This window comes from Hevea brasiliensis, chromosome 9, assembly GCF_030052815.1.
Source record: "Hevea brasiliensis isolate MT/VB/25A 57/8 chromosome 9, ASM3005281v1, whole genome shotgun sequence".
NCBI classification, from domain to species: domain Eukaryota; kingdom Viridiplantae; phylum Streptophyta; class Magnoliopsida; order Malpighiales; family Euphorbiaceae; genus Hevea; species Hevea brasiliensis.
In genome coordinates, this window is record NC_079501.1 from 96870479 (window position 1) to 96887494 (window position 17016).

General features: G+C 31.9%; 1 protein-coding gene across 1 annotated transcript; it reads right to left on the reverse strand.

Moving 5' to 3' along the window:
- Window positions 1–2144: 2144 nt before the first annotated feature.
- On the reverse strand, window positions 2145–7459 carry LOC131183317 (extracellular ribonuclease LE-like). The gene is made up of 3 exons (XM_058154048.1): window positions 7362–7459; window positions 7112–7271; window positions 2145–3039 (listed from the first exon to the last, which is right to left on the reverse strand). Exons 1-3 carry the CDS (start codon window positions 7457–7459, stop codon window positions 2830–2832), a joined length of 468 nt encoding a protein of 155 aa, XP_058010031.1. The 3' UTR covers window positions 2145–2829.
- Between the last annotated feature and the right edge of the window lie 9557 nt (window positions 7460–17016).

Below are 17016 nucleotides of genomic sequence, written 5' to 3' on the forward strand. Positions count from 1 at the left end.
TTTTGTTTGAGCTTATTTGCATTATAACGGCAATCAAGCCTTAAATTAAAATTAAGTAGAATAGGCTGTATGAATTCTTTTTCATCATTTTCATCATTTAACTCTATTGTATACTAAGTCCATCTAGTGGCGGATTTAGGAAAAAAAATTTCTAGGATATATATAGGCAAATTATATGATATATTTGGTATACTAAAAAATAGTATGTTGAATACTCATACAAAAGTAATTAAATTTTAAATTTAGAAAGATGAGACTCATAGTTTTGAGAGTGAATGTGCATATACACTACAAACACATAATAATTTGATCAATTTATACCTATCGATTTATTTTCTATTAGTAAAAATAGGTTCTCCATTAAAAAAAGGGTTTCAATACTTAAATTTATTATGGGTCAATTTAAATCAATATATAAATGTATAAGGGTGACTTAAGAAAAACGAGGAGTCAATTGACCCCTCTTTTATAAGAATACATTTGCTATTGAATTCATCTTAATATTCAAAATTTATAAATATTGTGATACTACTTCCTTCCACGTCATCTTAGGCCTCTCCCTTTCAGTTTTCACCTCTTCCCCTACTAATTTAGCACATTTCTACTTGAGTCAATTACTCACATTGAAATTATATTTTCTTTTGTAATAATTTTAAAAGTGTACCATCCCAATTTGTCATGGACACAAGAAATATCAATAATAAATAAGTGGTTTTTTGTTGTTGATCTCCTGGTTTGAATTGGAAGTATATAACTATAAGGTTTATTAAAAAGGATATAATACAAATTATGATAAGATAATAATTAATAATAATAATGATTTCATATGTTGGTTGGTGGAGGTGCAACGCCCGATTGAGCTCTGCCTTCATCACTATGTAGAGCACCTTCATCCGCTCGTGGTTTCAATGCCTTTCGTGGGCTTCGGCTTTTTGGTGGTCCAATTCGACCTGCTTCTCCATGGCAATGGTATTGTGCAATTTCCATGGGGTTCTTCCTCAGCCTTGACGTGTATGCCTGGGATTGAAGTTGTTGAAACTTTTCTTTGTATGGTGGTTTTAATCATGCTCGCTCATCTTCCTGTGTCCTCTTCTACAAACAAGCGGTGATGGGTCAGTGGATCCCTTCTCCTTCGGGTCAATTCAGTGGCACCTAGGGTTTATGAGTTGGATTCGGCTCTTTTTAGTTTTGGGGTGCAGGCCGATGGTTAGAACTCTTTTTTCTAAGCCATGGTTCCGAGTTTTGGGTTTTGTCTCTTTGGGCCTTTGGTCATGTTATTTTTTCTTGGATCATTATAGCTTTATTATGAGTCGAAGGCCTTTTCAGTTAAGGAAATCGATCTTTTTGAGAAAAAAAAAAAAGTGCAAGTCAAACTGATTTGGTAGGAGATTGGCATTGCATTTACACCATTTGTTCTACTGTATCTTTTTCTTTCTCACATTGGAAACCTCAGCCTCTGTGAAAGTCGGCTCATACACACCATGTGCATGGAGGAGAGTACAGCTCAGAATATGGCAGTCTCAGCCTCAACCATCTCTCTTCACATTGGACTTGTCTTTGAAATTTGTAGCTTGTTAACAAGCATATGTCTCCTAAAACTACATTAATCTTCCATATTTTTGTCATTTAATTCACTATTTGGTTCCTAATTTTGACCGACATTACAATTTGGTCCATGAATTTTTGAAATTGAATAAGTAATATCTCACTTGTACTTTTATCAAAATCAGAAGTTCTTTTGTCTAATATTATCATTGTTTAAGAGAAAAAGACAAATATACTCTTTATTCAATCAAGGAAATTTACTATTTAATATCTGAGTTTTAACTAATTTCACTACTTGGTCGCTATATTTTAAAAATTGAACAATTTAACCTTTGTATTTGATAATTATTAAAATTATTAGAATTAATTTTTTCTTTATTAACTTTGTTCGTATTAAAATTTTTTTATTAGAATAGAAAGAATTAATTTATTTTATAACAATTAATTTTAATTGGAGGGAAAAAAATGAATAACTAAATCGTTCAATTTTCAAAATACGAAAACTAAATTATAATATTAGTCAAATCCTAGAGGTCAAATGGTAAATTTTTTTAATTAAATAAAGAATATATTTATCTTTTCACTTAGATTAACGGTAATATTGGACAAAAGGATCTCTAATTTTGACGGGAGCATTAGTGAAAGAGTAAATCATTTAATTTCCAATATATAGGGACCAAGTTATAATATTAGTAAAAATCTATGAACCAAATAGTAAATTTTCCCTTTTAAAAAAAAAAACGCAAAATTGAGGACCCTTCAATCCAACTCCAATCCTCTTTGTTATAAAATTTTTATGTTTTTTTATTTTTTATATTTATTTAATTCACTTGTCATAATCATTATAGCATTATAGGAGTCTATTTGACATTATTGTTTGTGCTTATATTGGGAAAAATATTATCTAAAAAAGTAATATTTATTAAGAATCTTTAATTAAGTTATATTTTGTATTGAGTAAAAGGTGGAGGAAAATGATAGGAGACGGAAAAAAAAAATCTCTTACTTTGTTGGAAGAAAAAAAGGAAGAAGCAAAAATTAAAAGTCCATTCTACTTTATATTGTAAGTAGTGAAAACAGTGATAATTTTTTCTGTTTTCCCTCTATACCCTTTTTTTTTTCTCAAACAGTTATTTTTTAATATAATTTTATTTATTCAATATGGGCATAGTTATAAAATATAATACCTTCTTAATTTTCTAAAAAAGCAAATAAAGTGGGATAAAAATAAATTATCTTAAATATCACTTGAAATGGGACAGAATTTATATAAATTGACATATATTAGGATTCACCTGCATTCTTAAGAGCCTGGAGGAGATTTACTTGCTTCTTCAAGTCAAGAGCTGCCTTGAAGTAGCCATGTTGGTCAAGAACCGACTCAAAGCATGTGCCATGCTTGTCCCATTCATGTAGCCAAAAGGCCACTCCATTGCCCCTTGGGCAAGCTAGTGTTGGCCGATTATTTTGCATACTGCTTCTTAGGTCTGAAATCTATACTATTAATTTGAAGGGAATTGCATAACAATGAAATGGCCATTGACAATTAGTATCACTTTAAAGTAATGATATTGCTTTTGACAATTAGCATCATATAGAGGAACCTTAATGGGTAAAGTCTTGGAATTGTTTATTTTAACTTCATCAAATTAAGATAACGGTTTTAAAATGAATGAGTTTTACTTCAATGATGTTCTTATTAAGATTATAAGATTTCGAGTTTAAGTTTCAATAAGAACTTATTATAAAACAAAAAAAATGAAGTAAAAAATTAAGATTTTATGAGATATAAAATTGTAATTCAGGCTGGTGCATGAATTTATTTTCTTACGACAAATGATATGTGGACAACTATCGGTTTGGTTTTGATTTGAATCGGCCCAGAATCAGAACTGTGAATCCCCAAGGTTCTGGTCTGATTATTATTCAAATCTAATAGTTCATTATTTTTTTAAAATGTTAAAATAAAAAAGGCGATTTAGTCAAGAACTGTCCGGTTTAGTTCCGATTCAATTTCAGTCTAATTCAATTTTAGTTTGAGTCAAAGACGAATTTAACTGATTCCAATTTGATTATGATATGGTATAAATTGGTCTAATTCTGATCTGGGTCCAATTCTAAATCAGCCCTTGATTGGGTCTATGTGTGTGGCATGTGTGATGTTGTGAGAGACTATTCACAAATTTTTTTTTTCTCATATATGCAGGAAAAAGAAAGGGATGAAACAAAATAACTTTGTTGGTAAAAGACTAATTTGACGTAGAATGATTACCTAATAAAATAATAAAGAAGAAGAAACAAACCAAAAAGCTGATTCTTTTTCCCCTTTTAACAAACAAAAAAACTTCTTTTCAAATGGGCGGTGGAGGTTCAGGTCTGAATTGAGACTGAATCAAAATTGGATTAATCTAATTTAAAATTAAAATTAGATTAAAAATGATTGCAATTATATTAACTTAAATTAAATTTTATTTTTATTAAAAAAAATTATCAGCAAATTTGATCAAAATCAGAATAAATTGGGAAAGAAAACCATGATCGAAATTGAGGACCATTCAACCCTAACTCCAGTCCCCTTCGTCTTGCAACTAGAACTGAGCAGTAGCCACCTGAACAGTGGCCACCGTAGGCTGAGAGAAATGGCTGAGATTATGCTTGACTCTATTTGGGATTGTGGTTAAAAAGTTGATCTAAAATCACTTTAAATAACAAAAAAATACTACTTTAAATATTATTAAAAAGGTAATTTAAAAAATTATTTTACTGTTTTAAGATTCTTATAATTAAAATGGTTTGCAGTTAAGAAAAGAGAGGGAAAAAATGATAAGAGAAGGAAAAAAAAAGTCAATTTCTTTAAAAAGTCAATTTCTTTTTTTTGTTGGAAGAAAAAAGAAAGAAGGAAAAAATAAAAATTGAATTCCCTATTTTGTAAGAACAAAAAAAAAAAAAAAAATTCTAAGGATTTGTGTAGAGAATGCTTAAAAAGCAATTTGAACCATTTTACAACCACGCGGTATTTTAATTTAAAATTTCAAATTGAAAGTATGCGTAATTGAAAGATTTATTCAAATTTATATAGCAAAATAGATTTGATGTGAGAATAAATTATTATTTTATTAGCATATTTTTGTTATAGATAACTCTATCAAATATAAAAATGATCTAACTGTGAAATTATATTATAAATAATCTACATACTATTTAGCTATAAAATTATATCATACTATTCAAAATAGCCGTTTTTTAATATAATTTTATTTATTCAATGTAAACATAATAATAAAAATGTAATAATTTTTTCTCTTCACTTTTATTTCCATCAAAATATGAAAATATATAAATCATTTCTTTTCCTATGAAAAAAATTTACAAGGAAAAATAATAATTTTCCTTTCTATTGGGATTTTACTTTCCATATAATTCCACATACTTTTCATTCATTAACTTTCCCATCTACATAGAAATGAAAGCTGGGAAAGAAAAAGTAATTGAAATTATAAGGAAAATAAAATTCCTATGGAAAGATTATTATTTTTCATATTTGTAATGAAAAATAAATCACTTTTCCTTGCAAATTCTTTCCATCAAAACATGAAAAATTATGCAAATCACTTCCTTTCCTTTTCTTTTCTTATGAAAAAAATTATAAGGAAAAATAATAATCTTCCTTTCCATAGAAATTTTATTTTCCTTATAATTCAAAACACTTTTTCTTTTCCAACTTTCATTTCTATGTACATGGTAAAGTTAAGGATGAAAAGACAATGGAATTATATGGAAAGTAAATTCTCTATGGAAAGGAAAATTATTATTTTTCCTTATAATTTTTTTTCATAAGAAAAGAAAAGGAAAGGAAGTGATTTGCATAATTTTTCATGTTTTGATGGAAAGAAAAGTGATGAAAGAAAATTATTACATTTTTACTATTATGCTCATATTAAATAAATAAAATTATATTTAAAAATAACTATTGGAGGAAAAAAAAACATAGAGAGAAAACATAAAAAATTAACATTATTTTTTACTATTTTTGCTTAATTTGGGGAAAAAATAAAATGATTTTCCACATAAATTTTCATAATTTTTTTTTCATTTCATCTTTTTCTTCTTATAAAACAGGGCGAATTAGACTATTTATTTTTCATTGTTTTTTTTCTTCCTTCAAACAAAACAAGGAAATTGTCTTTTTTCCCCCCATCTCCTATCATTTTCCTCTTCGTTTTCCTCAATACAAAACATGCATTAGTTAAAGATTCTTAATAAATATTAATTTTTAGATAATGTTTTTCTCAATATAAACTTAAAAATAATGTCAAATAGACTCTTATAGTGCGATAATGATTATAATAAGTGAAAAAATAAAATAAAATTTTAAAAATTAAATAAATTAAATACAGAATATAATGAAACATAAAAATTTTTTAACAAAAAAGTTATGCACTGTAAATAGTTCATCATGTAGAATCACTATACTCAATAGAGTTGAAAAATATATATATATATATATATATATATATATGTATATCTGATAATATAATAGGGAATTACCTTATTTTGATTGAAGAATTACCAGAATCACAAATTGAAGGGTAATTCTCATCCTTGTAATTATTAGGCCAAGGCCGGTGCATGCGAAAATCAGCACCAGGTTTTCCACAGGCCACTGTATCATAAACAATCATCTTACTTAAAAAATTATATATAAAAAAAAAACTCAAATCAATTATGAAGCTGAACTATTACCTGATTAATTTACTTGTTGAACAAAGTAGAAGAAATCAAAATCTTGTGAAGCACAAAGGAGAGATAGGTAGAGGGCTGCCAAAAGCTTCATCAAGATTGAACTTTAGGCTTTCATCCTCATTCAACTTTCAGAGATTATATATGGATTTCTAATAATCTTATCTAATTCCTTTAAAACATGGAAAACAATAATTTTTGTTTCCATAGGGATTTTATTTTCCTTAGGAAAATTAATTAAATAAAATTAATTATTTTCTATAAAAAAAAAGAAAGAAAGGAAGTAATTTATTTATTTTCCATGTTTAAATAAAAAGAAAAGTGAGAAGAAATAATTATTACATTTTACAATTATGTTCACGTTAAATAAATAAAATTATATTAAAAAATAATTACTTGAGGAAAGGACATAGAGGGAAAATAGAAAAAATTAATACTGTTGTCACTATTTTCCTCAATTTGGGCAGAAAATAAAATGGTTTACCATACAAATCCTAATAAGAGGATTGTCTTATTTTTCCCCCTTCCCCTATCATTTTTCCTCTCTTTTTACTCAATACTAAATATAACTTAATTAAATATTCTTAATAAAATTTAATTATTTAGATAATATTTATCTCAATATAAGCTCAAATAATAATGTCAAATAAGCTCCTATAATTCCATAATGATTACAATAAGTGAATAAATTAAATATAAAAAATAACCAAACATAAAAATTTTATAACAAAAGAGCGATGCACTAAAATATTGTTCATCACAATGAATCAATATACTCAATAAAGTTACTAAAAAAAGAAAATCTGATAATAGAATAGGGAGTTACCTTATTTTGATTGAAGAGATTGCCAGAATCACAATTTGAAAGATAATTCCCATCCTTGTAATTAGGCCAAAGCCTATGATTGCCAAAATCAACAACAGGTTTTGTAGTGGTTTGGTAGCAGCAACTTTGCTTTGCATCACAGTATGAACCTGGCCATTGTATCACAAACAATCATTTCACTAAAAAAAAATGAAAAAAAAAAACTCAAATCAATTATGAAGCTGAACTATTAACTGATTAATTTACCTGTTGAACAAAGTAGAAGAAATCAAAATCTTGTGAAGCACAAAGGAGAGATAGGTAGAGAGCTGCCAAAAGCTTCATCAAGATTGAACTATAAGCTTTCATCCTCATTCAACTTTCCGAGATTATGAGTTTCTAATACTCTTATCTAATTTCTTTTATAAAGGTTTTTTTTTTAGTGAGAAAATGCTGTTTATAGCTGTATTTATAGGCCAAAATGGAAGGTTCTAAAAATGAGTATCTGTCAATCTTTTCAGTACATATTATCTATGGCATTGTTTAACCATTTCTTCATTATTGGCATATGTCAGCTGTCCCTCCTTCTCTACATGGGTTTTCAATTTTTTCCTTTCCTTCTTTAGCCATCATGATCATAATTGAACCTAATTTTGATCCTTGCCCAGATTCATTTTGTATTTGATCAAAATGTCGTTGCATCTCTAGCCGTGTATTTGTGTTTGAGCTTATTTGCATTATAACAGCAACCAATTCTTTGCAGCCACAATGGCAAGAAAGGTGCGCACAGTAACCATTTTTGCTGTAGGAGCAAAAGTCTCCTGATAATCTATGCCTTCAACTTGATTATTTCCCAATATCACTAACCGCGCCTTGCATCGTTTAACACTTCCATTAGAATTGTATTTAATTTTGTATACCCACTTGCTTCCTATTGCTTTCTTCCCAAATGGCAAATTTTCAACTGTCTATGTACCATTATCCTCCAAAGCCTGTATTTCCTTTCTCATAGCTGCTCTCCACCATTCATCCTTAACTACTTCTGCATAAGAGCTTGGTTCATGTCCTATAGTAATGGCTGCCCAAAAACATCGGTGTTGTGCAGAGAATTTATCATAACCCACACAATGTGCCATAGAGTAAGGCGTACCTGAGGAATCAGATTGGGAAGGTGAGCATACCGAGGGGCTTGTTTTGATGGCATTCGTCACATAATCATTCAAACGAACACTAGGTTGCTTGGCCCTTTGTCCCCTACCTAGTTGCTCTTCAACAACTTCACCTCTATCCACTCCCTCACTGTTTTCATGGATCAATTCTTCCATTTCAGGATTCACCTTACTTTCTCTACCCACACTTTCATCGTGCTCTTTTCCCAAGGTGTTCTCTAAACCATCAACTTCATCACCCAACTCCTCAACTCCATTTTTAATGAGTTCATCACCCATTGTTTTCTCATTTGCATATGGAAATTCTGTTTCATCGAATACCACGTCTCTTGATACAAAGTATTCTTTAGTTTCCAAATCATACAATCTCCATGCCTTCTTTTCAAAAGGATACCCAACAAAAAAACACCTACGACTTCTACTACCAAATTTATCTTTATCCCGATTCAGATTATGCGCATAGCACAAACAACCGAAAACCCAAATGTGTTTGTAAGATGGTACTTTCCCAAAGAGCATCTCATATGAGGTTTTACCATTTAATAACATAGATGGAGTCCTATTAATCAAATACCCGGCTGCAAGTACACATTCTCCCCAAAATTCTATGGGTAAATTTGCTTGGAAATGCAAGGCTCTTGCCACATTAAGAATATGGTGATGTTTTCTTTCCACTCGGCCATTTTGTTGAGGTGTTTCTACACAGGAAGTCTAATGCAACATGCCTTGTTCATCAAAATATTCTTTCAAGCACATAAATTCACTTCCGTTATCACTTCTGACAATTTTCACATTTTTTTCAAATTGGCGTTTAACCATCACAACAAATTTCTTAAGAACACAAGCTACTTCTTGTTTTTGTCACACCTTACCCCTCTGTAAAGCATAACATGATCCCGTAGAATACCTAATGAACTACCGAACTTCACCTACCAATAACTCATTAAGTACCCTACAAGGGATTTTAAAACAATTTTCTTACTTTTGTTAAGTGGTGAGCGTTTTCTAATAGGTGTTTAAAACATTTAATTAAAATTAGAAACTAGTTAAAACTTTTGGCCCATATTATTTTTTCGCAAATTTTATAAAAATTTTGACAGAGTTCCGTTTATATTTTGATAAAACAATTCTTCAAATACCTGTAAAAAACACTTTCAAAAATTTTTCTCAACCACTGCTTCAATTTCACAATCAAACTCAATCAATTTCAACAACTCCATAATCATTTCAATCAATTTCTCAAGTTCAAAATTCAATAATCCTCAAGGTACTGTCAATCAATTTAATACATTCATATTTCTTTAAAGATAAACAATTTATATATACATCATACAAAAATTTACATTAAGAAAATCCAAACTAAAATTTATTATGAATTTTATACAGATTTTGTACAAGCTGCTCAAGACCCATTTTCACATGTTCATACATTTCTGTGCATTACATACATCAAAATAAATATTTACAATCAAGGTATAAATTATAACTGATAGCTTCAAAGCAGGAAGATCCTCAATCCTCAGCAGCTTAGTCTGTTGCTCCTCTAATCTTTATATATGCGACAGCAATAAAAGCTATCGCTGAGTACTAGGACTCAGTGGTGCACAACATACTAAAATAATTTTTATGCAAAACTTAAATCACATTTATTCGAAAATTTGACTGAATATGAGAATTAAATACAAATCATGCATTATGAGATTTTAATCCCAAACAATTTCATTTTGAAGTATCAAATCACATTTCATAAAACCCACAGTTAGATCATGCCATTCGAAAAAAATAAAATCTCAATAGCCAGAGGCTAAAGAGAAATCACATCACAAGGCTAGCTAGCTCAAATATATGGATATCCATTCACATCCTCTTCTGCTGGCACACCTCAACACTTCTCCAGAGAAGGAATCAAAATTCGAAACTAATTACCCCCACTAGTCGTACTAGTGAGGTGTTCAAATATATGGTCATGACACTATGGTTTCAAAACTTATCTTAAAAATTTGCTAAACATTGTCATTTCAAATATACACAATAACTTTCACAATTTAAATCAAAATATCATAAATAAGGTCACAATAAACTTTCAACAATTCAAAGTAAAAGTAAAATGCATATTTCATTCACTTTATCAATGAATTTTAAAGCATAGTGATGTTGTGCACAAACCTCAAGCGAGTCGCCTCTTGGCCCTCTAGCTCTTTCCCGGTATTCTTTTCAATTGAAACACACAATTTTACAGTATTTCAGTACCATAACTTAGCATAAATCTAAAAATATATTTAATTTCACTTTTACCTAGCTCTAATATGTTAAACTCGACATTCTTGAGATTTTGTGTTTTCAGATTACTATTCACTACACTATTCAAGTCAAATTGTTGACTTTCTAATGCTTAATAGGTATGGAATTCCAACTTCACCAACATACCACATTTTGGTCACTAAATTTGTTGGTTTTGGTTGTTTATTCAAATTCTAAGTTTTTTAGGCAAATTTGATAAATTTTCAGTTTTGGTGTCTAAGGTTGCACTGTTCCATTGGTCACTTTACTGTTGGAATTTGATAAAAATTCCTTCATAGAAAATGTTCCCTAGTGTCTTTAAGTTTATTATCCTTTTTGAATCACTCCAATTGGAGTTTTGTAGCTCAAGTTATGGCCATTTGAACCATGGCTGCCGGATTAGATACAACCCAGAATTCTGGGCAATTTTTGGTACTGGCAGATTTGGGTCACCAACTTGGGGTGGCCAAATGACTTGGTTAATGGCATAATTTGGGTTTGTGTTCTTCATGAAAGTTTTAGGTCTATACCTCACCTAACCACTGGTAAAATTTCAGGTCATTTTGACCTGCCTAGCTCGAGTTATGACCAAATGAACAAACACTGTTCATTTGGTCAGTTTGTATAGGGCAGCCTACAATTTTCCAACTTTGGTCAATTTGTTCACTAGGTTTCAGTCACTTTTTGGGCATGCTTCCTAAATGAAAATTGTGTCATTTAGTGTCTATTTTCATTCCCAATTGGTCCCTTACCAATTGGACTTGTAAAATTTCATTTTTGGTCCCTCAAAATTGACTTGCAGTATGACCACACTCCCTCAGAATTTAGCTTTAATTCAAACACTTCTAACACACTTAATTAGGTCATAAATGACCATTTCTCACTTCACATTAGGTCAAAGACACCATTTACAAGTTTCTCACATTTTTGGTCTCTAAACCGTAATGTCCAAAACCCTAATTTACATATTTGCTCCATTCATGAATTTAAAGTGTAGCACTAACACCTACCTACTTAGATTGACTTGCATGCATGATTTATTGAAGTGAAACATATCGTTTTCCCCTAACCCTCATAGCTGCCAAATTGTTTGTCCCTTCATAACTTATCATTTTCTTTAACTTTTCATGCAATTTACACTCATCTCAACTTAATTTCAAAGCTTAAAGAAGAAAAGAAAGGGAAACAAGTACTAACCTCACTTGTCAAATTTTCTTGAATTGCCAAGCTTGATTTTCCTGCACTTTTCTTCAATTTTCTTCCTCCCAACTTCTTATTGAGGTTCAATTTAAAGGTTTCTACAAATTTTAGAAATGATTTATGGGGAAATTTTAGAGTTACCAAAGCTTGAATTTGAGCTCAAATGGAGGAATTAGAGTGAAAAGAGAGAGAGAAGAGGTGAACAGCAATTTGGAAGGAGAAGATGACCACTTTGTTTTTTTTTTTTTTATGTTTATTTCTCTCCCTTTTGACTTAGTCAAAAATAACTTAAATAGGAAAATATTTATGAGGTATGCATGATGTCATCTATGTGATGTCATTAACTTTTTGACTTTTCTTTTTCTTTTTTTTTATTTATTTTTCTATTAGTTCTTTAATTTAATTCTCGATTCTGAAATTTTCTTTTCTCTGATTTTATTTGATAGTTAGGTCAGGAGTCAGCTCTCGGGGTCAATTGACCAAATTTGCCCTCGCCGGTTCATCCCGGTTTGCAATTAATTCAATATTTCTTCCTGCTCTCTGACCTAATTATTTGACTGGCTTAATAGTTCTTTTTCGTGATTTTCTCTTTTCCACTGTGTTCGTAATGGTTCTAAGGACCGCAATGTCACATTTTACGGTTCGAAATTTGAGTTTAAAATGACTTCGCAGTCCTTCCCGAGAAGGTCACCCATCACTGTGACTCTCAGCTCGTTTAACTTCTTATGTTCTGTTTTTCTTATTTATACTTAACTAATTGGACATTACTAATTATTTGTGTTTATGGCTTATCTAGTTGTCTTAAGTGTGATTCTAATTCCCTTAATTGTCCGGACCGACACCGGTCACCGGAATAGTGAAATATACCAGGCTATGCAATTAGGGGTGTTACAGTTTTCCATTCAGAAAATATATCCAGATAGCACGAGAGTAATCATCAACAATTGTTAAGAAGTAAATTGCTCCACAACAAGTTGGGACTCTATAAGGTCCCCACAAATCACAATGTATCAATTCAAAACAACCATTAGCTTTATTGTCACTAGAAAAGAAAATCTCTCTTGTTTGCTTTGCTCTAAAACAAACTTCACAAGTTTTATTAGTTTTCCTAACTATTCTACCAACTTCTGGAATTAACTCTACCACCTTATAAGAAGGATGACCCATTCTCTTATGCCAAAGCTCAAAAGACCCCACATCAGTTACCTTGCAAGCATGTACCAATGTCACTCCCTTGAGAAAGTACAACCCCTCGCATTGCTCACCTGCTCTAATCAGGTTCCTCGAATTTAGGTCCTGTATAGCACAAATTTTGTTAGTGAGTTGAATAACCAAATTTCAATCATTAAGTAGTTGTGATAAAGAGATCAAATTGCAATTCAAATTTGGCACATAAAGGACTCGTTGTAATTTCAAGTCTCCTCCAAGCAACACAGTTCCTTCTTTCACCGCCAAGGTCTTTTCTCCATTAGGGAAGCCGATTGAGCATGGCACAATGTCACGCAATTCACTCAAAATTGCCAACATTCCTGTCATATGATGGGAAGCTCCTGTGTCAATAATCCAAGGAAATATCCTCTGTGTACCTGTCAACTTCTCATTGCCACCATTCTGACAAGAATTTAACATGCCTAGCAAAGTAGCCCACTGCTCTTCATTTAATCCACTAAGACCCTTTCGATCTGAATCTGTCACAATTCCACGCCCACCATCAACTCCAGTTGCTTGTGTGGCGTTGGCACGAGTAACTCCTCCCTTGCTATGTTTTGCTCCCTTGCTATGTCCTGCTCCATTGCCACGCTTTTGACCACCTCCTCGTCCAGCAAAAGTTCCATGTGGCCTATTACCCCACCATTCTGGATAACCTATCAACTGGAAATAACTTTCTGCATCATGTCCCTCTCGGTTGCAATTAGAACAAATTGAGGATTTGTCTTTATCCCCCCCTGAATTTCGACTACCTGCTCGAATTGCAAAACTTATAGGATTGCCTCTTTCTTCCTCGGTTCGGGTCATAGTTCGCACCCGCTCTTGCTGAATAACCATAGCATAGGCATGATCCAAATTAGGCAAGGGTTCAGTGCTCAAAATATTTGAGCGCACTGTTCTGTATCCTTCTTCATCCAAGCCCACAAAAAACTGATGGACTCTCTCTTCTTCACGCTTTCTTTCCAATTCAATGGTAAGATTGCATCTGCAACCTGTACAGATACACACTAATATCTGATCATAGTTGTTTATTTTATCCCATAACATTTTGAGTCTTTCGAAATAGGACACGATCGGTTGACCTTCCTGCCAACAATTCACCAAATCCGATCTCAGTTGCTGCATTCGTGGACCATTCCCAATCTAGAACCTCTGTTTAATATCCTCCCACAGATCCTTTACGTTCTCCATGTGAGAGATTGTAATGGCTCGGCCCACTAGTAATATTGTCTGCTCTGGGCTGAAGCCCTCACGGTTTTAAAACGCGTCACTATGAGTTACGAACTGTCAACTTATGAACCCAGCATCTCTCCCGTGTTTTGTCGATGTGGGATTTGCCTAGGGTGTTACAATCCACCCCCCTTATGGGACTCAGCGTCCTCGCTGAGGTTTGCCCCACCATCGTTCAAGGTTGCATGCAGAGCAGCTCTGATACCACAAATGTAATGGCTTGGCCCACTAGTGATATTGTCCGCTCTGGGCTGAAGCCCTCACGGTTTTAAAACGCGTCAATAGGGGTTACAAACCATCAACTTATATACCCAGCATCTCTCTCGTGTTTTGTCGATGTGGGATTTGCCTAGGGTGTTACAACAAATGTAATGGCCCGGCCCACTAGTGATATTGTCCGCTCTAGGCCGAAGCCCTCACGGTTTTAAAACGCGTCACTAGGGGTTACGAACCACCAACTTATTAACCCAGCATCTCTCCCGTGTTTTGCCGATGTGGGATTTGCCTAGGGTGTTACAATCCACCCCCCTTATGGGACTCAGCGTCCTCGCTGAGGTTTGCCCCACCATCACTCAAGGTTGCACGCGGAGCAGCTCTGATACCACAAATGTAATGGCCCGGCCCACTAGTGATATTGTCCGCTCTAGGCCGAAGCCCTCACGGTTTTAAAACGCGTCACTAAGGGTTACGAACCACCAACTTATTAACCCAGCATCTCTCCCGTGTTTTGCCGATGTGGGATTTGCCTAGGGTGTTACAGAGATGGTCGAGCGAAGCGTCGGTTCAATGGTGTTAAACACCCAAGAAACCAGCATAGAGTTAACTATCCACCAATCTTCTAGTTCCAGTGAGTCATCTACTGGTTGCTTGACAGATCCATTAATAAAACCATATTTCTTTTTAGCTCGCAATGCAGTCTACATAGCTCACACCTATTCTTCGTAATTCTTACCCTTCAACTGAACTTGGGTAATCAAGTTACCTGGGTTGTCATTCGAATTCAGTGTGTAAGAACTAGAAGTTTTCTTCCCTGATCTAGAACTCTCATTTTTCTTTTCATCAGCCATGGCTCTGATACCATGTAAAAGAACTAAGAAATTTTAGAATAAGAATTCTGATGTCTATTGCCCCAGAAATCAAAGATATATATAAAAAATTACAGTTAATAAACAGGTTCCTAATCAAGCTAAACTACCAAAATTGTATCAGAATCATACAACAAAAGATAAGAACAGATATGCACATAAAAATTTCTAAACAAATGCCTTAAATAAATGCAAAATAAGTAGCAGCTAACAGCTGCCTTTCTAATAATCAGCTAACTGAATAATGACACTGGTTTTTTTCAATGGACCCAAATTTAAAGTTTGAAAAACTGAATATGACATAACATTAATAGATACTCCTAAATCTACCATTGCACGTTTAAATCTAGAATCACCTATTCTGCAAGGAATAGAAAATAAACCTGGATCCTTACACTTAGGGGGTATTTTTCGCTGAATTAATGCTGAAAAATCTTCTCATTATTCCTTAACTTGCCCTTGCGCCTTATAGTGCATAATTCCTTAAGGAATTTAGCGTACCTGGGGACTTGTTTGATCGCATCAAGTAAAGGTATATTAACCTCTACCTTTCTGAAAGTCTCTAAAATCTCTTTCTCTTATTCTTCTCTCTTAGTCTTGGCCAACCTTCTAGGGAATGGAGGGAGAATAGAATTATTAGCCTCATTCAGTTCCAGTTCAATATTTACCTCAATTTTAGGAACTTCAGACTCTTTTGCTCCTTGCTTCTTCTTTTTCATTGACTCATGTGGAGTCTGATTATCAACTTCTTTCCCACTCCGCAACACTATAGCACTTACATTTTCTCTGGGATTCATAACTGTTTGTGATGGAAGCTTTCCAGAACCTTGAGCTTTAAGCTTACTCACAGATGAAGCTAACTGACTAATGTGCTTCTCTATGTTTTGAATGCTATTTCTGGTCTCCAGTTGAAACTATTGTGTATTGCTACCCAAAGATATTTTAATAGAAATATTTTATTTTACTTAATAAATTAGGAACTATTTAAGGGGCATCCCCCTATTTAAGTAGTTAAGGGGTACCCCTTTTACTACTAACACAATATATATATATATATATATATATATATATATATATATATATATATATATATATATATATATATATATATATATATATATATATATATATATATATATATATATATATATATATTGTGTTAGTAGTAAAAAAAAATTATTTGATTTAAATAATTTTAATAATTAATAACAAGTAAAGGGGCATCCCCCATTTAAGTAGTTTAAGGGTATCCCTTTACCTATTAAAAAAAATTTGCATATAAAAATATTATTTGATTTAAATAAATTTTAATGATTAATAACAATTTAAGGGGTATCCCCCATTTAAGTAGTTTGAGGGGTAGCCCCCTTTATCTACTAGAAACAAAAAATGCTTACCATTTTGTCCTAAGAAAATAAATGGCTAAAATCACTTTTTACCATTTTGTCATTATCACTTTTAATCATAAGGTCTAAATTAATTCTTACAAAAATTAATGATCAAGATTAAAAGGTTTAAAATGCTTTAACTAATTTTTAATCTAAGTGTGTGAATCAAATCCTAAAAAAATTAAGAGTTAAAATTAAATTTGTTTTTATTCTCTTAAATCTAATGGCTAAGAAAAAAAATTAAAAAGAAAATAGAGTGTAAGGATTAATTTAAACAATTTTACTTTTTTTCTTTATTTTTTAAAATTAAAATTTAAACCTAAAAATGAATTAAATTTTTATAAAATTGATGGTTAAAATTAAAA